At 47.7% G+C, this 18879-nt stretch overlaps 7 protein-coding genes across 7 annotated transcripts; 4 read left to right on the top strand and 3 right to left on the bottom strand.

The window, feature by feature from the left end:
- Window positions 1-1318: 1318 nt before the first annotated feature.
- On the bottom strand, window positions 1319-6276 carry BDW43DRAFT_133742 (aminophospholipid-translocating P4-type ATPase DRS2). The gene is made up of 3 exons (XM_032038224.1): window positions 3236-6276; window positions 2880-3183; window positions 1319-2819 (listed from the first exon to the last, which is right to left on the bottom strand). Exons 1-3 carry the CDS (start codon window positions 6148-6150, stop codon window positions 1971-1973), a joined length of 4068 nt encoding a protein of 1355 aa, XP_031898647.1. The 5' UTR covers window positions 6151-6276; the 3' UTR covers window positions 1319-1970.
- Window positions 6277-7496: 1220 nt separating this feature from the next.
- BDW43DRAFT_281704 (exosome non-catalytic core subunit RRP45) lies at window positions 7497-8985 on the bottom strand. The gene is made up of 3 exons (XM_032042543.1): window positions 8706-8985; window positions 8527-8646; window positions 7497-8466 (listed from the first exon to the last, which is right to left on the bottom strand). The coding sequence occupies exons 1-3, from the start codon at window positions 8867-8869 to the stop codon at window positions 7872-7874; spliced, it is 879 nt and encodes a 292-aa protein (XP_031898648.1). The 5' UTR covers window positions 8870-8985; the 3' UTR covers window positions 7497-7871.
- A 120-nt stretch (window positions 8986-9105) lies between these two features.
- BDW43DRAFT_281705 (spliceosome-associated CWC15 family protein) lies at window positions 9106-10650 on the top strand. Its single transcript, XM_032042544.1, has 7 exons — window positions 9106-9152; window positions 9209-9231; window positions 9287-9363; window positions 9413-9700; window positions 9753-10005; window positions 10055-10090; window positions 10144-10650. The coding sequence occupies exons 1-7, from the start codon at window positions 9143-9145 to the stop codon at window positions 10159-10161; spliced, it is 705 nt and encodes a 234-aa protein (XP_031898649.1). The 5' UTR covers window positions 9106-9142; the 3' UTR covers window positions 10162-10650.
- Window positions 10651-10852: 202 nt separating this feature from the next.
- Window positions 10853-11678, top strand: BDW43DRAFT_281706 (RNA polymerase II mediator complex head subunit MED22). Its single transcript, XM_032042545.1, has 4 exons — window positions 10853-10950; window positions 11029-11093; window positions 11154-11222; window positions 11304-11678. The coding sequence occupies exons 1-4, from the start codon at window positions 10917-10919 to the stop codon at window positions 11484-11486; spliced, it is 351 nt and encodes a 116-aa protein (XP_031898650.1). The 5' UTR covers window positions 10853-10916; the 3' UTR covers window positions 11487-11678.
- Window positions 11679-13098: 1420 nt separating this feature from the next.
- On the top strand, window positions 13099-13618 carry BDW43DRAFT_281708 (uncharacterized protein). The gene has a single exon (XM_032042546.1). It carries the CDS (start codon window positions 13215-13217, stop codon window positions 13428-13430), a length of 216 nt encoding a protein of 71 aa, XP_031898651.1. The 5' UTR covers window positions 13099-13214; the 3' UTR covers window positions 13431-13618.
- Window positions 13619-14344: 726 nt separating this feature from the next.
- BDW43DRAFT_312733 (dihydrofolate reductase) lies at window positions 14345-15086 on the top strand (the record flags this gene model as incomplete). The annotated part of the gene is made up of 2 exons (XM_032047420.1): window positions 14345-14983; window positions 15042-15086. 2 exons carry the CDS (start codon window positions 14345-14347, stop codon window positions 15084-15086), a joined length of 684 nt encoding a protein of 227 aa, XP_031898652.1.
- A 242-nt stretch (window positions 15087-15328) lies between these two features.
- BDW43DRAFT_133820 (chloride channel protein) lies at window positions 15329-18697 on the bottom strand. Its single transcript, XM_032038225.1, has 4 exons — window positions 18482-18697; window positions 16216-18420; window positions 15774-16157; window positions 15329-15722 (listed from the first exon to the last, which is right to left on the bottom strand). Exons 2-4 carry the CDS (start codon window positions 18394-18396, stop codon window positions 15567-15569), a joined length of 2721 nt encoding a protein of 906 aa, XP_031898653.1. The 5' UTR covers window positions 18397-18420; window positions 18482-18697; the 3' UTR covers window positions 15329-15566.
- Window positions 18698-18879: the final 182 nt, after the last annotated feature.

An 18879-nucleotide genomic window follows, 5' to 3' on the forward strand; every position in this document is an offset into this window, starting at 1 on the left:
TAGAGTACGGTGCTGATATCGACTATGAAGATAAACCGACTTTCTTCAAAGCAAACTATTCAATCATATCGAAACAGTAAAAGTCATCACTGAGACGGGAATAGACTGCAACAAGCCATTCTGGGAGAAATCACACTTACCCGAGCCTGCAATAAGAGACAGAATAGGCTGGTGGGAAGACCCTGAACGATATCGTGCATTTCAATTGTGACCTATGCATGTCGCCTGTCTTCCTATATGCTACCGCATTGACTCGCGCCCAGAGCATACTGACATTGTAAAGCACTTACTGAACAACGGGTAAATCCATTTCTGCCTTCTGCCGATACTACTATCGTTCACAATGTATTACAGCGCCGTGGAATTTTTGAGCCCCTTCTTGATCTTCCTCAAGTGGATCTAGAGGAAAGAGATGAACGGCGAAGAACACTTTTTTTTTGGCTGCCTGGGAAGGAAATGAGGGCGAGGATCAATCCCAACTTATTGAAAAGCTATGCCAGATAGGCGCAGATATATCTGCTGACAACAATGGCAACAATGCATTACATCTGAACATAAAATGTATTGGCAAGAACGATCAAGAGCGCAGTGCTGATCTTCTGTTGTCTATGCCAAACCGATGCCTCCCTCTCATTCATAAGGCAAATGAACAAGACCTCACGCCTCTTCATCTGGCTGCGCAAAAGCATTACCTTCCCGCGCTGTCTAAATCGTGCCGTGTCGAACCTGATGCTTTTGAACCTGATCCCGACGGCAATACATTTCTCCATCATATAGCCGCTTGTATGTCTGAAGGATATGCAAATGATACAGCAATATTCGATATTTTCTCGACCTCGGGCTTGACGTCAACGCACAGCACGAAAATGGCGATACACCTGTTTTTACCTGCATTAAAGCCAACTTGCATGATAGGTTTACAGTTGATCAGTCTAGTCAGACGGTTCTCTTGCACTTACAGGACCGTGGAGCCAACGTATCTAGGGAAAACAATGCTGCCGAAAACATACTACATCTAGTAGCAAAAGTACCCTGTACAACCCAGAAATATCAACAATGCTGTGAAGGATGATTTCGCTATTTGATAAATATTTGACTAGACCCTTACGAGGCAAATCATCAGCATCGAACACCAGCGGTAAGTGCCTGTTCGGTGCTCATTGTACATTGTTAAGAAGTCCTGGATATTGCGGCTATATTTAAGAATGGGGCTATATTGAAAATTGTTGAAGACTCTGGATAAATAACGTTGAGTATACTCAGATGCAAGGTTAGACCTTCAGCCAACATTAATTTTAGTCGAGTGGGAAAAGCGAAGAATTCCTCAAAGCATATATTAATTGAGATAGTGGGGCTATTATCATTTGATGCTTCTTAGACAAGTGCATTTAGTTAGGTGCGCCGTACACATTCGAGCTTGTCAATGTAGGCCAGAGCAATATTTATGCCACGGGGCCTTACCTGAGTTCCGCAGGCCTTCTAGACAACTGCCTATCAATATCATGGACTGACCCCGGTTACCTTGAAGACAAATGTAAAAATGAAGGACGAGGCAAGTACAAAGGGATTGCTACTTAAGAGAAAATCTCAACAGAAGATGAGCAATATATCATTACCCATTCTGTCTGTTTAACCTATCTAGACATTACAAGTCATCCATGTTCAAGAAAACATTCAACAAAGTGGTGTAGTTGAAGAAGTTGATATCACAAAATTCAAGATTTCACATTGACTCATAGAGAAGATAGGAAGAACGAAGATATAGGCGAAGCGGAGGACCATCATGCAATATAGTCCAAAAAGAGAGAAAGGAAGACGAATGGTAAGGTTAGCAAGAGTGACGTGGACAGAGAGTGATGGAGGTCAGTCGGTCATCAGACCGCCACAGATGCAACTAATACAAGGAGGCAAAGGACAGGGGAAGTGAAGAAGAAAGAATAAGATAAGAAACAAAACCAAAAATCAGATCGTTATACTAAAGCTCTGGAACTAGTCATTTCACCATATCGCCCTCTTCCTCTCGTGGTATCATAAGCATTGACGACTCTCATTTGGGCACCATCATCGGCCTGGCTGAAAGCGTAGCCGCGTTGTTTGCGCATGCGCTGGACTTGACGCACTTTTCGGATGGCCTTCTGGAACTGTTCCATGCGTGGGCGGTAGTCTTGTACATTGTACTTCTGGATCTCTTGGACGTGGTGGTAATGTTGTGGATAGTACATCCGCTTGGCATATTTCCAGGCGTAGTCTCGAAGGAGACAGATACACGGGAGGATGACGGCCATGAGGTAGAAGATGGGTGATTTGAAGAGGCGGGGGATGGTACCGTAGTACTCCGTGGAGAAGCCGATGGCTGGTGCGGCATAGCCATACGCGGGAAGAAATGCTAGCCAGATGACCATTGATCCCGGGATCGCGATGAACGTGTATTTGGTCCAAATATTCGTAATCAGTGCCGCTTTCCCAAGGACCGTGGCGAGAACTGCCGTGTACAGGGCAGATCCCCATACCCAGTGGCCGGAAATCTGGCCATCTCCTTGGGGAAGGTCCCAGAGGAAAATCAACTGCGAAACAAGGTATAGTAGCAAGGAATGGTAAAACCCATTTGCGATCCATGACCAAAAGCTGTGTCTTTTGAAGAACATTCCTTTCTGTCCAAGCTGGTAGAGCTGAGGATACCGGTCCAATAACCGAGCAGATATGAACTGATCACAGATTCCCATCGCGAAAGGAGGAAGAACAGTGAAAAAGACGTTGTAGAAGGATAGGGTCCATGACTCGTAGATGACTTCGCCAGAGAAAGCATTTTGGAAAGAGTACTATACGACTGTTAGTTAAAACCAGAACTATCAGCGGATGGGCACTTAAGTATCACTCACCCAAAATTGTGTCATATAGAGAGCAATATTCTTGTAGAATGAATACAAAATGACACGACTTATTCTATGGTAACTCCAGGCACCATGAACAAGGAGGAGTTTACGGAGATAACGGAACTGAGCAATAGCCACGTCGGCAGATCGGGCGGCTTGAAGACCCTCGAGACCACTGATACCAACGCCAACATGTGCGGCCTGGATCATAGACACGTCGTTCGCACCATCACCAATCGCGAGAAGTAAAGACTTCAGGTGGCGCTTGACAAGTTTGACAACCAAGGCCTTTTGTAGAGGGGAAACACGACTGGGAACTGTCAGTTTCAATCCACGTAGTAGGACAAAACTAGATAACTTACCAGCAAACCACGGCTTTACACTGAATAGCAAGGTCCAAAAACATCTTCTCCATGTCCTTTTCCAGCGCAAAAGTTAAAGATCGCCCATCGATAACCAAGGCCAACGCTTCACTTTCACCAGAAGCATTCTGGCTCTGAACAGCCTGTAGCTTCTTCGACAAATTTTCTCGTGTAGCTTGGGCAGACTCTTCATTGATAATCAGTAACGACATATCTTCCGATATCAACTTGCAGGACATTCCAATATTGATAGCAGTTTCTTGCCGGTCACCAGTCAGAACCCAGATTTTGATTCCCGCTGTCTGTAGCGTATGGATGGTGTCGGGAACTCCATCCTGCAGTCGATCCTCAATAGCTGTGGCCCCGAGAAGGTAGAAGTCTTTCTCGATAAGCTCCGAAGCCTTGTCGAGCTCGTCCGCACGGTTTCCACCTACAGTTGTTGCAGCCTTGTCATATATCTGGTACCACTGTTGGAATTCCTCCTCGGAAATTTCACGCATTGCCAAGCAAAGAGTCCGGAGACCGTCCGAAGCATACTCTTCCAGATGTTGCAATGTTGCCTCGACAATGGGATTGTCAGAATTCAGTCGTTCAAGGATGACGGTGTCTGCGCCTTTGGTGTAGATTCTGATCTTTCCATCTGGACACCTGAATATTGTCGACATTCGTTTACGTGTCGAGTTGAACTCACACACCGCCAGCAGTTCATATTCATACTCATGACCTCCTACTGTGAACAGCACGGAACGTGGTCTTCGATTCGTAAACCGGTAGCCCAAGCTTGCAGCACCCTCAACGAGAGCGCCCTCGTCGGGCGAAGCTGCCTGGTATTTGATCTTATCGGGCTCCTTCTCAGACCTTTCAGGGATGACAGTATGGCAAGTAGCGAGAAGCGTGAGGAAATGATGGATCGCATCTGCCGTTGGATGAGATTTTTGGTTCTCCCTGAGCTGCTTGAAGTCATGTACCCCAACTTCCACTCCATCCTCTACGGTAGCTCGTCGGTCTTCTGGGATCTCCTCGCCATATTGAATGCCGCCAATGGTACATTGTTTGAACTCCATCATGTTGCAGGTCAAGGTTCCCGTCTTATCCGAAAAGATGTACTCTATCTGCCCAAGTTCCTCGACCAACGATGACGTTCTACAAGTTGCCGGGGTGTCCGTTTTGTCATAGTAGATATCAAGATCGGAGTTGATCAAGAATGCCTGGGCGTATTTCACGATTTCGATTGTCACAAAAAGCGAGATTGGGACAAGGTTCGAATAGAGGACCCAGTAGGTGAAGATATCGAGGACGAATTGCTTAACTGCGTTAACATTGCCGTAGTCAAGATAAGCGAGTTTGTGGGATGCAGTCTGTCGAACAATGAGATCGCCAACGGAGCTAATGACACTGAGCGCTATAAGAATGCTGACCAACATCAAGATCTGAACATTGACCATCCGTTCTACAGCCGTCCGCTTAATCGGAGTGGCTGTCGCATTTCGCATCAGTTTCGTCTCGTGGCCAGTGAAAACGACAATTCCGTGAACCCACGGCGTATTTCGCAGGGTAGCTCCTCGAAGAAGAAGCTGGTCCGGTGCCAGAGGCAATTCCTTCTCCCCTCCACCGGCATGCATGGTCAAGGTTGCTTCATATGTGTAGAGACTACTGTTCGGTTGTTCCGATCGAACCCGGCCACTTAATCGGCTAAGGTCGGCAGGGCTTACCAAATGTGCTGTCTCCGGAATCGCTTGTTTGATCTTTAGATTTGTTTCTCCATCCAAGTTGGCGGTTTCGATATAACACAAGCCCTCGGGTTCGGAAGACGCCAGGAGAACCAAATCGGCGGGAAAAGGCTGCTCCGACTCAACTCTAACGATATCCCCCACTGCAACATCAACCCATTTGGTGTCGTGGAATGCCGATCCCTTCAAAACCTGAGTTTTTGAGTAGTTGAGAGACTTGTCTGACGACCGCCGCTTATAGTCTTCTACAAGTTCCTTGATAGCGGAGACCAGTAATACAATCAACAACGGTCCAATTGTGGTGTAACGATTCGTCGGTGAAACATTTGGAATTTGCTGGAGGACCGCGGTAAACAAGAAAAACAAGTTGGCATATTTCGAGAACTGTTCGTATAGGAATTTCGGGATGAAGGTGATAACGTTATACTTCGCTGTTGACACATGGTTGTCGACGAATTTATGCACTGCATTGGCTGGGGGGTTGTTCAACACGATCATGCGAGGTCCAAGAGTTGAAGGGTCGACCTTCTTCCGTCCAAAACCAAACTTGAAATCCGACTTCTTCGACTTCTTCTGGCTCGGGGGAACACCCCCTTCGCCGTGCTCAGTGCTGTCAACCCGGGATGCCCTGGCGCCAGACTCCGTGAGAGGAAGGTTCATATCCGAGTATTCCTGATTCATGCCCAGCATGTGCTTCGCTCTTCCCATTAACCCGCCTCCCAAACCCAGTATGCTATTCCGCTGATTCGCCTCCTGCACACGATGGTCTGAGTGCATATAATCATCATGATCATCCACATGGTAGTACCCATCATCATATTCATCCACGGAGTAGCGCCGATAGTTGTCCAAGCCTGACGTCTGAGAGTAGGTTCGAGATACATTAGCGCCCCCCATGTAAGGATCGCCTATGTACGCCCCGGCCTGGGGCGGGGGGTGCGCGGAGACTGTCGCATGGGCACCTGAATGCGGCGGCGCCTGTCCGCCGACAAACTGGTCGTAGGAAACCGAGGGTCGCGCCTGGGGGTAATCGGAGTCGTCAATGTTGTACTGTCGCAACAAATGGTCATCGTTGACGGGTGGGCGCTGTCCGGTATTATACATAGGGGTCGCGTCCTCCAGCTGCAGCAGGTCGTCATCGCGGCCAGCGGCTGGGTGGTGACCTGGAGGCCTACCGCTGGCCATGATGCTCAGAGCGGGCAAAGACCGTCAGAGCAACTTTATGCCCCTGGAGCATTGATCGACAGTAATTGGAGGGACGGAAAAGGAGCGAGACGGTGCAAGTATGGAACGACTATAGCCCACGAAAGTTGGATTGCGCAAGGGAGGTACAAGAAAAGGCAATAATCATGAAACTGGGGAGCGAAGAGCAAAAAGGTGTCGGGATGGAGAAGGAAAACTGACGACTGCCTGGAGGAAGGTTTGTTATTCGTTGGGATGCGGCTTTACGCTAGTCTTGGGCGGTGTTGTTTGGATCTCCGTCAGTGGCTGGGAAGCCTGTATTTTTTAGTCCCCAATTATTATTCTTAGTATCGTTGGACTATTGCTTCTTCTTCTTTTTTGTCTTCCCCTTTAAAAAGTCTTTCGATTTCTTTTCTTTATTAGAATCTCATGACATGACATGGACACTTATCGTCAAGGGATAAATTAATTAGTTCACCAATTGTTTAAAAATAAAGGAAATCCCAAATTAAGCGTCCCTGCGCCTCGACGGTGCTGCGTCTCCCTCCCCACTCCGCCATCCCAAGCTAAACGCTTTCTTCATGAACTAACGCGATAGACAGATCTCTGGGATGCGCCAGTCGGAAATTTTGAACTAACGTGGTGACAGCCTGTCAAGTGAGACAGATCCTTCGTATTTCCTGAAACAATTGAAACTTGACCAAGTATAATGGGGAGCTCTCTTTGTCATGCTTTATACTACACGTTGAATCTCTGGACCTGTACGGGATACGGCCCGGTTTAAGGAGACTTTGATACCGTCTGCCTGAGCTCCTACAAAATTTTCTAATTCTTACCAGCTGTCACTCTCTCCCTAGTTCGTGTAGCACAGTACGGAGTATCAAAACCGGAATACACAGCCGGGTTCTTCATACATACCTGTACGATCATAAATACCTAGAATCTCGATGCTCTAACGCAATGCATCTGAAACGGCTTGTAGAGCTCTTGCTGAAACCCGCACTGCCGTCTCGCGGGTGTTTGATATACCGACATGACAACCCCCAAACACCGTTACACTCCTAGTATGAGGACTACGAGCCAAGATATAGCAATGATGAACCAGCCCGCGGACATCCGAAACAAACACAACCTGGTGGGCTGTCAATTTTACATTTTAAATTAAGTCTGTAAAGTTCTTTCCACCGTGGGTCTAATTTTGCCTGATACGGGAGGGGAGAACGTTTCCCACTGATGATTGTTGCCTGGCCCCAATTCCGTTATCTTCTAGACCATCGATATCCAGCCGAAGAACTATAGAACACGGACTATATAGATATCGTCTTCGTTTATGAGTTTACGTGTAAATAAGCTACTGTAAGGATTCGTAGATCTAAACATCTTTAGCAATAAGTGCTCCACTACTCGAAAGCTCTCTCAAGAAGCCGATCTGCTCGCAAGAGCTACAATTTATCGCTCTAAAGCCTCAAGTAGCTGTTAATTTGTTCAGGGGCATTATGCTTAAGTTGTGATGTGCATGGATTGTCGCGAGACACCCTTTTTCCTAACTCAGCGGTGGGCTACAAGGACCCAACTGTTCGTAGAACAAGTGTACTCCTCGACACATTCGTCTCGTGACCAAGGTCACAAAATAGACTCCGTTGTTTGCTATCTAGAATACACCGAATCTTGAGTATATTGGCTGGGTTTCAAAAGATAGAGTAAATTCATGAACAGTTCAAAGTCTACCGATCGTTCGCTGCTCTGGACTCCTCCAAGAGGCTGCCTTTAGATCGTTTCGCGAGGTCACTTTGCAGCGCCTTGTCGATGATGCCGTTGATCTCCTTCACTTTTTCAAGTGCAACGGATGATTTATTCACGAACACCATGGCGTCAACCGGGGATCCAGAGAACTTCGAGATGTAACACACATCGCCCGCATTGTTCAACCCTATTACCACGTCCGCTTCCGAAGCTTGCTCTTCCTTCCGGGTAGCATCGAGGATGACCCGCTTGCCCTCGTCAAACGTATGGAAGGTAATCGACAATGGCTTATGTGTAATATTCAATGCGACTGGCACCCGTTCGTCGACACTGTAGACGATCACCTGACCGTCTTTGACGACGGCATCCGGCCGACGAAAATGCTGAAGACCTGCCATTATTCCAATACAGGCCGCATCGATCAGATTGCCGTCATAGTCTGTGACATGCACATCTGCCCGAACAGTCCAGCAGCTGACACCCTTCAAGACGCAAAGTGATTCCGTATCAAGGGCGTTCGAATGACGGATAACCCTATCTAGAACGTTGGAAACATACGATTCAAGGTCTCCCTGTCTATTATTCCAACAACATCAGCTACATAAGCACAAGCTGTTCAGTCGCAGGTAAACGTACCGGCCATTTTCCCAAGCCGGAGAGCCCATAGCGGTCAGCTCCATGGCAATAGTAAAGACGCCATCGAATGGACGGTCATCATGGGGTTTTGTAACTTCCGATGAGATGCGGACAACAAGGCTATAAGCTTAAGTTAACGTATATATCCAAAACTCAAGCCTTGAGCAAGATGCATTTACCTGGTCTTGCCAAGCTGCACCTTCACATGCCCGTATTCTTCGCCAAACGATACATTTAAGGGGCGAAATTCGTCGGCCTTGCGGCCATCGAGTCTTACATCCTCACGCAGAGCATTGAGGATGAAGTCGCGCTCGGCAATTGAGAGCGGTGCTTCTTTGTTCATGGTTGCGGAGGCGGACTCGGCCCCAGCGGGGTCAGAAGACAGACTTTCTATAAAAATTTCCTGCACTCCGCAGCGTCATTGAAAAGCGGGCTAAAGTTGTTCCTGAAGATGTAGATCATCAGAGTCCAATCACAAATAATCTTCTCTAAAGGCGGTGTGTAGCTGCTGATTCAGCCGCAAGCCTGTGGCCGTCCGCGGAATCACTTTCGGCGGTCATTCATCTTAAACAGCCATAATCGCAAGTTTCGCAATCCTTGAATTCTGTAGCCCAACATGACTACAGGTATGAAGATCCTTGCGATCTCACTTCTGATAAGCATTGCACTAATATTCCGATAGCACACAGACCCACATTCGATCCGGTATGTGCCAACCGTTTATCTTTGTAGTACTTGAACACAGCCTCATTGAGAACAGGCACAAGGGAAAGAGGCTCTGCGCGGCCCGGCATACCACCAGCGACTTCTTCCGGCACATACGCACCTGAAGACTCGGTAAGCTGTCCCTGTATTGCCGGTCTGGTCACCTCTAATCAGTTCCAAGTCAACTCGGTCAGGGTACTGAGGGCGAAGCTCGCCAACGCGACTTGCGCGCTGAATTGCTCCAAGCCGAGGCTGCACATTTTGCGAAGAAGAACGGCATTCCCGTCGATGAACCGGCTGCTGAAAGCGCAGCACCCAAGCGCCAAATAGAAGGAGGTCCATCGAGCAGTGATTCAGCGGGAGCGGGAGACGAAGACCCAGAAGCCAAACGACGACGAATACTAGAGGAGACGCGAGATATAGATGCGGATTCAGACGGCTCAGAGGATGATAGTAGTGAAGAGGAAAGGTCAGTTGCTCCAACTCACAGGCAAGCTAACCGTGCTCATAATTTCTTTTAGTGACGAGGAGGATGAGGCTGCCGAGTTGATGCGGGAGTTAGAGAAAATTAAGAAGGAGAGACAAGAACAGAAAGAAAAGGAAGAGCGTGAACGCGCCGCTGAAGAAGAGGAAAAACGGGAATATGATATCGCCAGAGGAAATCCGCTCCTCAACCCCGAGGACTTCAATCTCAAACGCCGATGGGACGATGATGTGGTCTTCAAGAACCAAGCTAGAGGAACCGAGGACAAGAGAGGAAAGGAGTTTGTCAACGTGAGCTCATGCAGTCTGCTCTTATTGATATGACGCTAATTGCATGTAGGATCTATTGCGATCGGACTTCCACAAGAGGTTTATGGTATGCTTTGTCTGTTCATGCCCGCTTGAATGTTGTGTCTAACTCGTGTACAGGGCAAGTACGTTAGATAAGCTCTTTACCAACGGCCTAGTACGCAAAGCCCAGCGCGGCTCACACAATCCAACCGAGTATCGGATTCAATATCGTGGTTTGATGCAAGTGCAATAAGCTGTTGGGTCACACTTGGGCTATTTACGGACCTTTCCTGATGCATTTACCCACAGCCGAATAAATACGTACGCCAGATATTGCTAGGGCAACTCAGCTCTATGAATCAGGCAGACCCCTGTGATTATCTTTGCTTCAGTCTCATCAAGCATAAATCGAAAGCCAATGGACAGCCACTGAAGCTGGAGTGCCATGGACAGCAGTTATCGGTTACTGGGATTAATATTCTCTTGGATGCATTCTTATGGGTCTACCACTGTCCCCTGGGGTTAAACATCGCTTGCAACTAGTTTGCGCAGTTTGGCAGATTTCGTTTATTGTCAGATTACCGGTCGTATTCTATAGCTTGTCTACTTTCTAGCTAGTGTACATTGGAATCCTACTACCCTTACACATAAATTTTCAAGCAAGGAGGTATCTGCGGGCTGTAGCATGAACCCATGTCTGAAGAAGCACTATCACAAAGCCAAGCATGATCGACATATAGTGAGTCCTCCAAGATAAGCAATGATCAACGGATATCTTAATACCGGCAATACTCGCCACCGCCATGTAACCCGCTTTCACCCCCGATAGCAACTATCTCTATCAGCAGTTATCACTCTAAAGTTGACCAAAACCACCAGTACTAGTTAGTTTGCCTTAGAAAGGGAGTAAAATGGACGCCCAACCAACATCCAAGGCTTTACACTGTGCGTATCCCTAATCATCACAATGATAGCCACTCAACACCATCACCCGCCAAACGCATTTCTAATCCGTTAAACTAGATCGCATCAACACCAATATTTCCCAATTACTTCAACGATTTGAGAATATAATGGCAACAGCAACGGTTCGTATTCTTTTCTCTCCCACAATTAAAGTGAAGTCCACAAACACTAATAATTCAAAGGTCGAAAGTACTAGTCACACTGCAACAGCAGTGGAAACCTATCAACTTGATGTGGAATCGACTGCTCTGGTATGCATACGCCCAAAAGTTCACTTTTGCACATGGCATCAACCGTGCTGATTCCTGCTGCTGACTGGGCCAAACAAATAGGTTCGCGCCGCGGAAGATATACTTTCCCTGACTCGTACAATGAAAGAAACTTGGCTCTTTGGAAAGCTCAATACACTTGGCGAAGACGAAGTGGACGTGAAGCGTCGAGAGGAGCTGGAGAAGGACGTTACTGCTATTCAAGATGCAATCGAAAAGGGTGACCTGTTGAAGCCTGCTAAATAAATTTCTTTTGTGACGTGTGAGTTCTGATGTTTTTCCATAGGTTTGATTCTAGGGCGGTTTTATGATATTGCAGCATTGGCGTCTGGGAGGGTGTTGTTATCTTTCTTGTACATTATTGCGAGTCTTGTAGATACCCATCGCTACAAATTTGATTTATAATCTTTTTTGAAGATTTTAACGCCGGAGTTATATGTTTCAGGTCTAGCACAGCAAGGCGGGCATCTCGCCGATAGCCTGGTATCGATATCTACATCGCCATCGACTCTAGCTTACCAATTCTAACTGTGTCAGCAATATGCCAAGAAGGCGCTTTTGAGTACATTGATCCCTGGCTTCCTCCGAGTTGCTGGGACTGATACACCTGACTAAGGCCGGGCGTTCGACACAATCCAGTTCAACCCTACTGTTCACTGACAGTCTGGTCTCTGGGATAGACCCAATGGACAACTCCCTTGCCTTCCTCGCCCTTAGCAATCAAGCGAAGAGTATCTTCTCATGGTTCTGACGTACTAAGCAATCCTCTTCAGCGTCGTCAACCCCATGAATTGGGCACGAGATCATTTCTCAGGGTTTGGAAGGATGTTGCACTTCCCGCTCCATCTCAAGTGTCAGAAGATAGGTATTTCGCTAGCCTGACACATTTGGAACTTTACTAGACCCTAAATTACTATATGATTCAAAAGGTTCTGATTCGCTGATGACGGCTGCATCGAAGCTAGTATTGCCCTTATTGTATGCAGGGCACAAAGTAGTCTCTTTTTGGCAGATAGCACAGTAGCCCGGGGAGAATGTTGGGTTTTTGACTCTGAGCGTGACGATGCACGTTAGTAAATGATACGGTAGAACGTGTTCACTCAGGAGTACAGTGGCGTCTAAGGCTTTCCATCCCGCCGGAGACTTGTAGTATACCCCGGTAGTAATGGTCGTGTCACCAAGGAAAGGGGTATGGGACCTAAAGTATACCAGGGAAGTAGAGAAAGGGGATAATGACACCACAGATTATCTCCAGTTGACACGGTCACGCTGAAAACAAGTAAGAGGATTCCTAATATTACTTGGAAATGAGGTATGCTCATGGCAAAGTTCCTTGTTAAACGAATCTAGTCCTCACCACTAGGACAAAGTTATACTAGCACGGGACACTTAGCAACGGGGCAAAACATAAAATAAAACAAACTACGACTATAATGTAGTAAGAGACCCTTTCCCGGACCAGCTCCAGTCGTTCTTTGTCTGTCTCCTCACGCGTAGACACCATGCTTCCGCACAGGGACTCTTATCTCCCTAGCCTAAGCTGTAACGGCAGAGCTATCGAAGTAGTATAAAACCAAGCATTTGTCCACTAGATGACAAGGAAACAGCTGATCTACTCCAAACTGAAACCCATTACCCAGACAATGCCTAGGTCTGCTTGCTAGCCTCCTCGAACGTATCATTTTAACTATCGCCATCAGCAACATCACAGTCATGTTCTCCGCTCAAAGTGTAATAGGCTGGCAAGGAACAGCCCTCGCCATGGCCCTACCACCACAATCCAATGACACAATCCCTGACCCAGACCCCACAATCGAGTCCTGACCCCTCACCAACGAGCCCCTATCGAAGACTGCCCCCTATACTACCTCGATACCTTTCCAATGCCCCTACAACAGCGAAGAAGCCATAAAATCCTGGCTCTAACCCATAGCCCTAAAGATCAAAGACCTCTCAAATCAGAAGAAATGCGATATGGCCTGCGGCGAGACCAACGACTTCGAATGGTGTTTCGAATCGAGCACCGAGGGCAAAAACTGTGATATCACGGCGCAGGTTGCGACGATCCAGGACGCCATAAATAAGGTACTGGCTGGGCGGAGATATTGGATTTACTGTCAGGCGTGCTTTCGGTTGAATCATGGGGAAACTTGGCGGAGGTCGCTGAGTACAGGGTTGAAGAAGACTTAGGATGATACTTTCTACTGTTGATCTAGGGCGAGTGATTTAGGTTTAGGGGGCCGAAGATGGGTTTTTCTGGAGGAAATAAGGATCTTTGAGTTGTTTCCGAGCGGTGTTGGTGTTTGAGGGTATAGATGGAGAGGGGGGATGTTGATGGTAGATGGGCGAGTTGAAATGAATTGGGTGAGCGAGTTGGGCAGTATGGTTTTGTTTATATCGTGCGCTTGTGTTTGTGATTAGCTATGTGGGTGATATCCACTGGTCTTGCTTTTTGCCCATTGTCAATGTATGGTGGAATATATATATATATATATATTTATATTGATGAAGTGCTATACTTCTCTACTTGCATGTACGTATGTATACTTCTATGTACTGCAAGAGATCCTGATATAGATAAGATAAGGAACTTGTCGATCACAATGTTTACGGTTGGGCAGAATGATTTGAACTCCACCAAGTGAACCTTTTGACTAGTGTATCCTTAGTAAGGCCAGAGTCGCGACTTTCTTACGCCTCAACAAGCCAGTACTTTTAATAGAAAAATTGTGAGAAGTACTTCAAGATGTAAAGATTACTAGAAATAATTTTCAAACCCGAAAGTCCCTATCTAGTCCAGCTACCAGCATCCCAATACCCAGCAGCAAACCCCCTTTCCACGGTCAGCAGTCCTTCATAATCCACACGAGACCGCCTTCCTATATAGACCTCGACATATTCAATAGGCAGGCGGTCTCGTCATACAAACCCTACCAATCTGCAACAAACGTCCCGATAAGGCAAGAGCGCATCATCAAAGCTCATCTCCAGCACATTCCCAAACAACACTACACAAGCCCACGACCTCCTCACAATCAATCTACACAACATCCAAACGTACCAAGCCACCACCCAAATCCAGCCTAACAACCGCCCCCGCAAAAATGCCTCCCACAAACCCCCTCACCCTAATAGTCGCAACAACGCCAATCTCGACCCGCGAAAAAAACCTCCTCGGAATCGGCCTAAACGGCACACTCCCCTGGCCGCGCATAAAAGCTGACATGAGTTTCTTCGCGCGCGTAACATCCCGCCCGCCACGACCAGGGACAACGAACGCAATGATAATGGGACGGAAGACGTATGATTCCGTACCGAAGAGTTTGCGGCCGCTGGGGAAGAGGATTAATGTTGTTGTTACGCGGGATACGACGGGGGATGTGAGGAGGAGGGTGATGGAGGAGTTGGAGGGGAAGAGGGCGAAGAGTGCGGCTGCTGCTGCTGCTGCTAATAATACTACTGCCCCTGGGGAGGGGCCGATTACGGATGCGATTGTTTGTTCGGGATTGGAGGGGGCGTTGGAGGAGGTGGAGGGGAGGTATAAAAGGGGTTTGGGGGGTGTTTTTGTTATCGGGGGTGCGGAGATTTATGCGGCTGCTTTGCGGTTGGGTGTGGATCGGCCTGTTCGGATTGTGATGACGAATATTGAGAAGAAAGGGATTGAGGAGGGAAAGGCTGGGTTTGAGTGTGATACGTTCTTCCCGGTGGATGAGGAGTTGCTGATGGAGAAGGGGTGGAGAAAGGTGAGTGCGGAGGAAGTGACGAAGTGGGTGGGTGAGCCTGTCTCATCGGAATGGAAAGATGAGGGTGACGTTAGGATTCAGATGGTTGGATATGAACGCATGAATTGAATTTGCGGCATTGCAGGAGGTTTGATATCATACACAATCTGCATAGCAGTTGCTATATGCAATGATGATCTATTTACAAGTAGCCACCATTCTTCACTGTTTGGCAGTCAACGCTGGGAATCTGCAAGGAGAAATGCGCTTGCTAATAGATACAAAAATATTGAAAAATCATGCACTTCGCGAAACAGAAACAGATATACAACCTCCACTACCCGCTGGTATACAGCTGATAGTAGTAAAGACAGCGCCCAGGTAAACAGTATAAACCATAACCAATATGTGCACAATGGTTAAAATCAAGACGCAAATATATATGCAAGGTAAGAAATCATGCTAGCTATGACGAGAAAGTCAGGGATAGGTGCAGGGACAAGACGTAACGCCGGACAATGCTTCGAAGATGCTGATAATATGCATACGGTTCATTGATTGTCGGCAGCAAGCCATGTTGCTGGACCATTCTGCGTAGGCAGAATCATTCATGATCTTTCATGAATTTTACGAAGGCCTTTTTGTGGACTAGACCTGCGTACTGTCCATTTTGCAGAACGCAAAGGTATCGTAGACCTAGCTTAGCGAAACACTGGTAAACAAGGTCCACGGGTGAATGGATATCAAGAGAAATAGGGGCCTATGGACGCGTCAGCTTGTAGGAATATACAGGGAACTCGTATCTACATACCGGGTCAATATAGCGGCCGAAGTCCACCCGATTGGCCGCGCCATCACCACTGTCAGATACAATTGACACTGTATCCAGCGCCATCAGACATAATGTGTTTTCCTCATCGTCAAGGTTATCCAGAGCATATTCGAGGTCCGGTGCGGGAATCAATCCAGACAAGATATCGTCGCGTAAAATAGGAAGACCGCTATCTAATTCGCCTGCCATGAGAAGCGTTTGGAGCTTCGAGCGCAACTCTGTCGCTGGCACAAAGGGCGAATCTGAGATATCGATAATACGACTTCTACGTAAGGGTCTCACGAGGTCCCCAAGCTCTGCATCTGACACAACTTGTATCTTGTTATCAAGGAACGGATACGAGTTCATATCAGTGAGAAGATCCTATTCCAGTCAGCTTGGAATCCTGTGGCAACATACGTTGACTTCCCAGGATACTTACATAAATGCTGCGAGGCTCGATCGCATCGGCAGTCCACTTGGCACATAGGATGGCCAAGGAGAATGGGAGGACATGAGAAAGGCTGCCTGTCAGTTCAAAGAGAATGACGGCCAACGTAACTGACAAGCGGGTCACACCACACATGGTAGCCCCTGCGGCGATCATAGCATAAACCCCTGGAGTCACACAACTCTCCATTCCTGACACTGCAGGGCATGAGGATCCAAATAAGGGAAACGTTGGGTATTTCACCACCAAGTATTGTGCCACATGACCAACGATCCGTCCCAAAAGACCACCAACAACCATGGACGGGACGTAAATACCCGCAGGTACTTTAATGCCGAATGTAACAATCGTTAAGAGACTTTTAATGACAAACGCTACAAGCAGATAGCGGATTATGTCGACAATGCCGTCTTCATTTGGACACAGCCCGGTAGGTGACGTCGATTCATGCTCGCAGGGGCTGGCTAACTCAAATAAGAGTTCAGATACGGCCAGCTTAGTATAACGATTCCAAAAACTGACCAGCCCAGTTACGACCGCAACAAGGACTACCTCCAGCATTGGCCAACGCTTGATGGCTGGAATTTTCCGGAATGACCGAGCCCATAAACTGGATGCCTTGATAAAAAGCGCACCAAGGGCCCCTCCCAGCACACCTAAAAGAACGAAAATCACCAGCTCAAATATCTCCCAATCATTGAGGTATCGGACCTCAAACAAGACGATCTTGCCTGTTCCATAGGGGTTGAGGAACTTCAGAGACAGGGCTGCAGCAATACAGCAGAAGAAGGTTCTGAAGAGCGTCTTTGGAGGGAAATAGTAGCTGACCTCTTCCAGGCTAAAGAGAACCCCGCCGATGGGGGCACCAAAAGCAACTGCGACGCCACTCGCAGCACTCGCGCTCAGTACTTCTCGTCTTTTTCCATCGTTGAGGTTATATTTGGCGAACAAGCGGCAACAAATGTTTCCCACACAAGTAGCGATGTGCACATAAGGACCCTCCTTCCCTAAACTAAGGCCAGATGACACGCTGAAAATCAAGGCGACGGTCTTGATGACCAGCGTTTTGAATCCGAGATATCCATGCAGGACAAAGCCGCTGTTTATTACTTTCACTTCAGCGACTCCGCTGCCCGCCGCGGAATAGTAAACCATATCAGGACGAGTGGGTATCGGATAGACCGCTCGCGGACTAACATCGGAGCCCGGGGATTCATCCGGCCTATCAGTATGTTTTGTACCTCGCGACGATGCGGCACCCAGGTTTTCATCCAGCGTTGTTAGTGAGACTGACGAAGGCACGACCGTTTTGGTGAGCAACGTGAGGTAGCAAGAGATGACGGATAGTATAACTACCCAGGCCACGTACATGCCAAAGTCCGTCCACTGGTTATCCGCAGTCGAAAAGGATAGGATCTTGGACCATGACCACCATGCAGAGCACACGGGGTTGTCCACACAGCATTCCTGACGGCTATGAAACCATCGAGTGGTACAGAAACCTTCCTTCATATCGAAAACGACATCTTCAGTTATGTCCACAAAATAGGCGATCGCTGCCGTAATACAACCAATTACTGCAACGAGAACCCAGCCCTGGGAGCCGTCTAACCATGCCAAAAGTCGGCCCCGGAGATCCTTCCGTGCCCGTAATTGCCGAAGGCGGGCACCGTCTGCAATGCTATCGTGTACCCAGTCGGTTGAGGTAAATTGATCATACCAGGTTCTATCATCCATATATGAAGCAGTCAAACCGTCTTTGGTTGAACCAGCGATGCTCTCAGCTTGATCCACATCTAAACTTCCTCGTCGACTGAATCGCAGGGCTTGAGAATTTGCACGGCTGTGATGGCGTGATCGGCGGATGCTTCCAGCCAAGAGTGTGTGTCGCAAGTTGGGATCCGGTCCCGAGCCGGTAGAGAGATTCGTGTACGACCGTTTTGGTACATCAGGTTTCGCTAGCAAGCTGGTTGTTTCGCCAATTTCCAAAGGTGTTTCCAACGATTGATAGCCGGTGTGTGCTTCCGAGAGGTGACTGTGGCTTCGTCTGACTGCAGCGGGAGAGGGAGGGGCTGTTCGGGTGAGGGACCTTGTATTGTGATCGTTTTCGCTCGGCGGTTGACCGCCCTCTTGCGAGAAGGAAGCGAAATAGGAGGGGACAGAACGAGGCATCTCGAAACGGTAGTTACTTCCGGACTAATCTGATTCATTCGTCAATGCAAGCCACCCGCAAGGCACCCAAGTGAACGGGACATACCAAAACATATCATCAACCATTGAATTGCGAGAAAGTGAGTCCATATACAAATCTCTGTTGACTCAAGTGGGCCGCTTCCGCCGAGGTTAGAACGAGGAAGTGGATTAACAGCGGTGTGAATTGCGGAGCTAAAGAAAAGGTCTCAGATAAAGAGAGACAAAGGCGTCAGATTAAAGGAGCAGGCCACTAGAAAAGGATTTAACGCAAGAAGTCCGAAGAACGGAAGTACTATTCATAGTATACACGTCCTGGATGAGGCGATGGTGGTGTTGGAAACGAAAGAGGTACGAAAGAGTAGCCGATTATTGAGATAGTTGTGCTCCCCGTTGAAAGCGTTCAGATGACCCGCAGATAAACGTACCCAAAACACGGGACTAAACACATCATCTGATAACGAT

This window comes from Aspergillus alliaceus (genome assembly GCF_009176365.1).
Source record: "Aspergillus alliaceus strain CBS 536.65 unplaced genomic scaffold BDW43scaffold_32, whole genome shotgun sequence".
In the NCBI taxonomy this organism is placed as follows: Eukaryota; Fungi; Ascomycota; class Eurotiomycetes; order Eurotiales; family Aspergillaceae; genus Aspergillus; species Aspergillus alliaceus.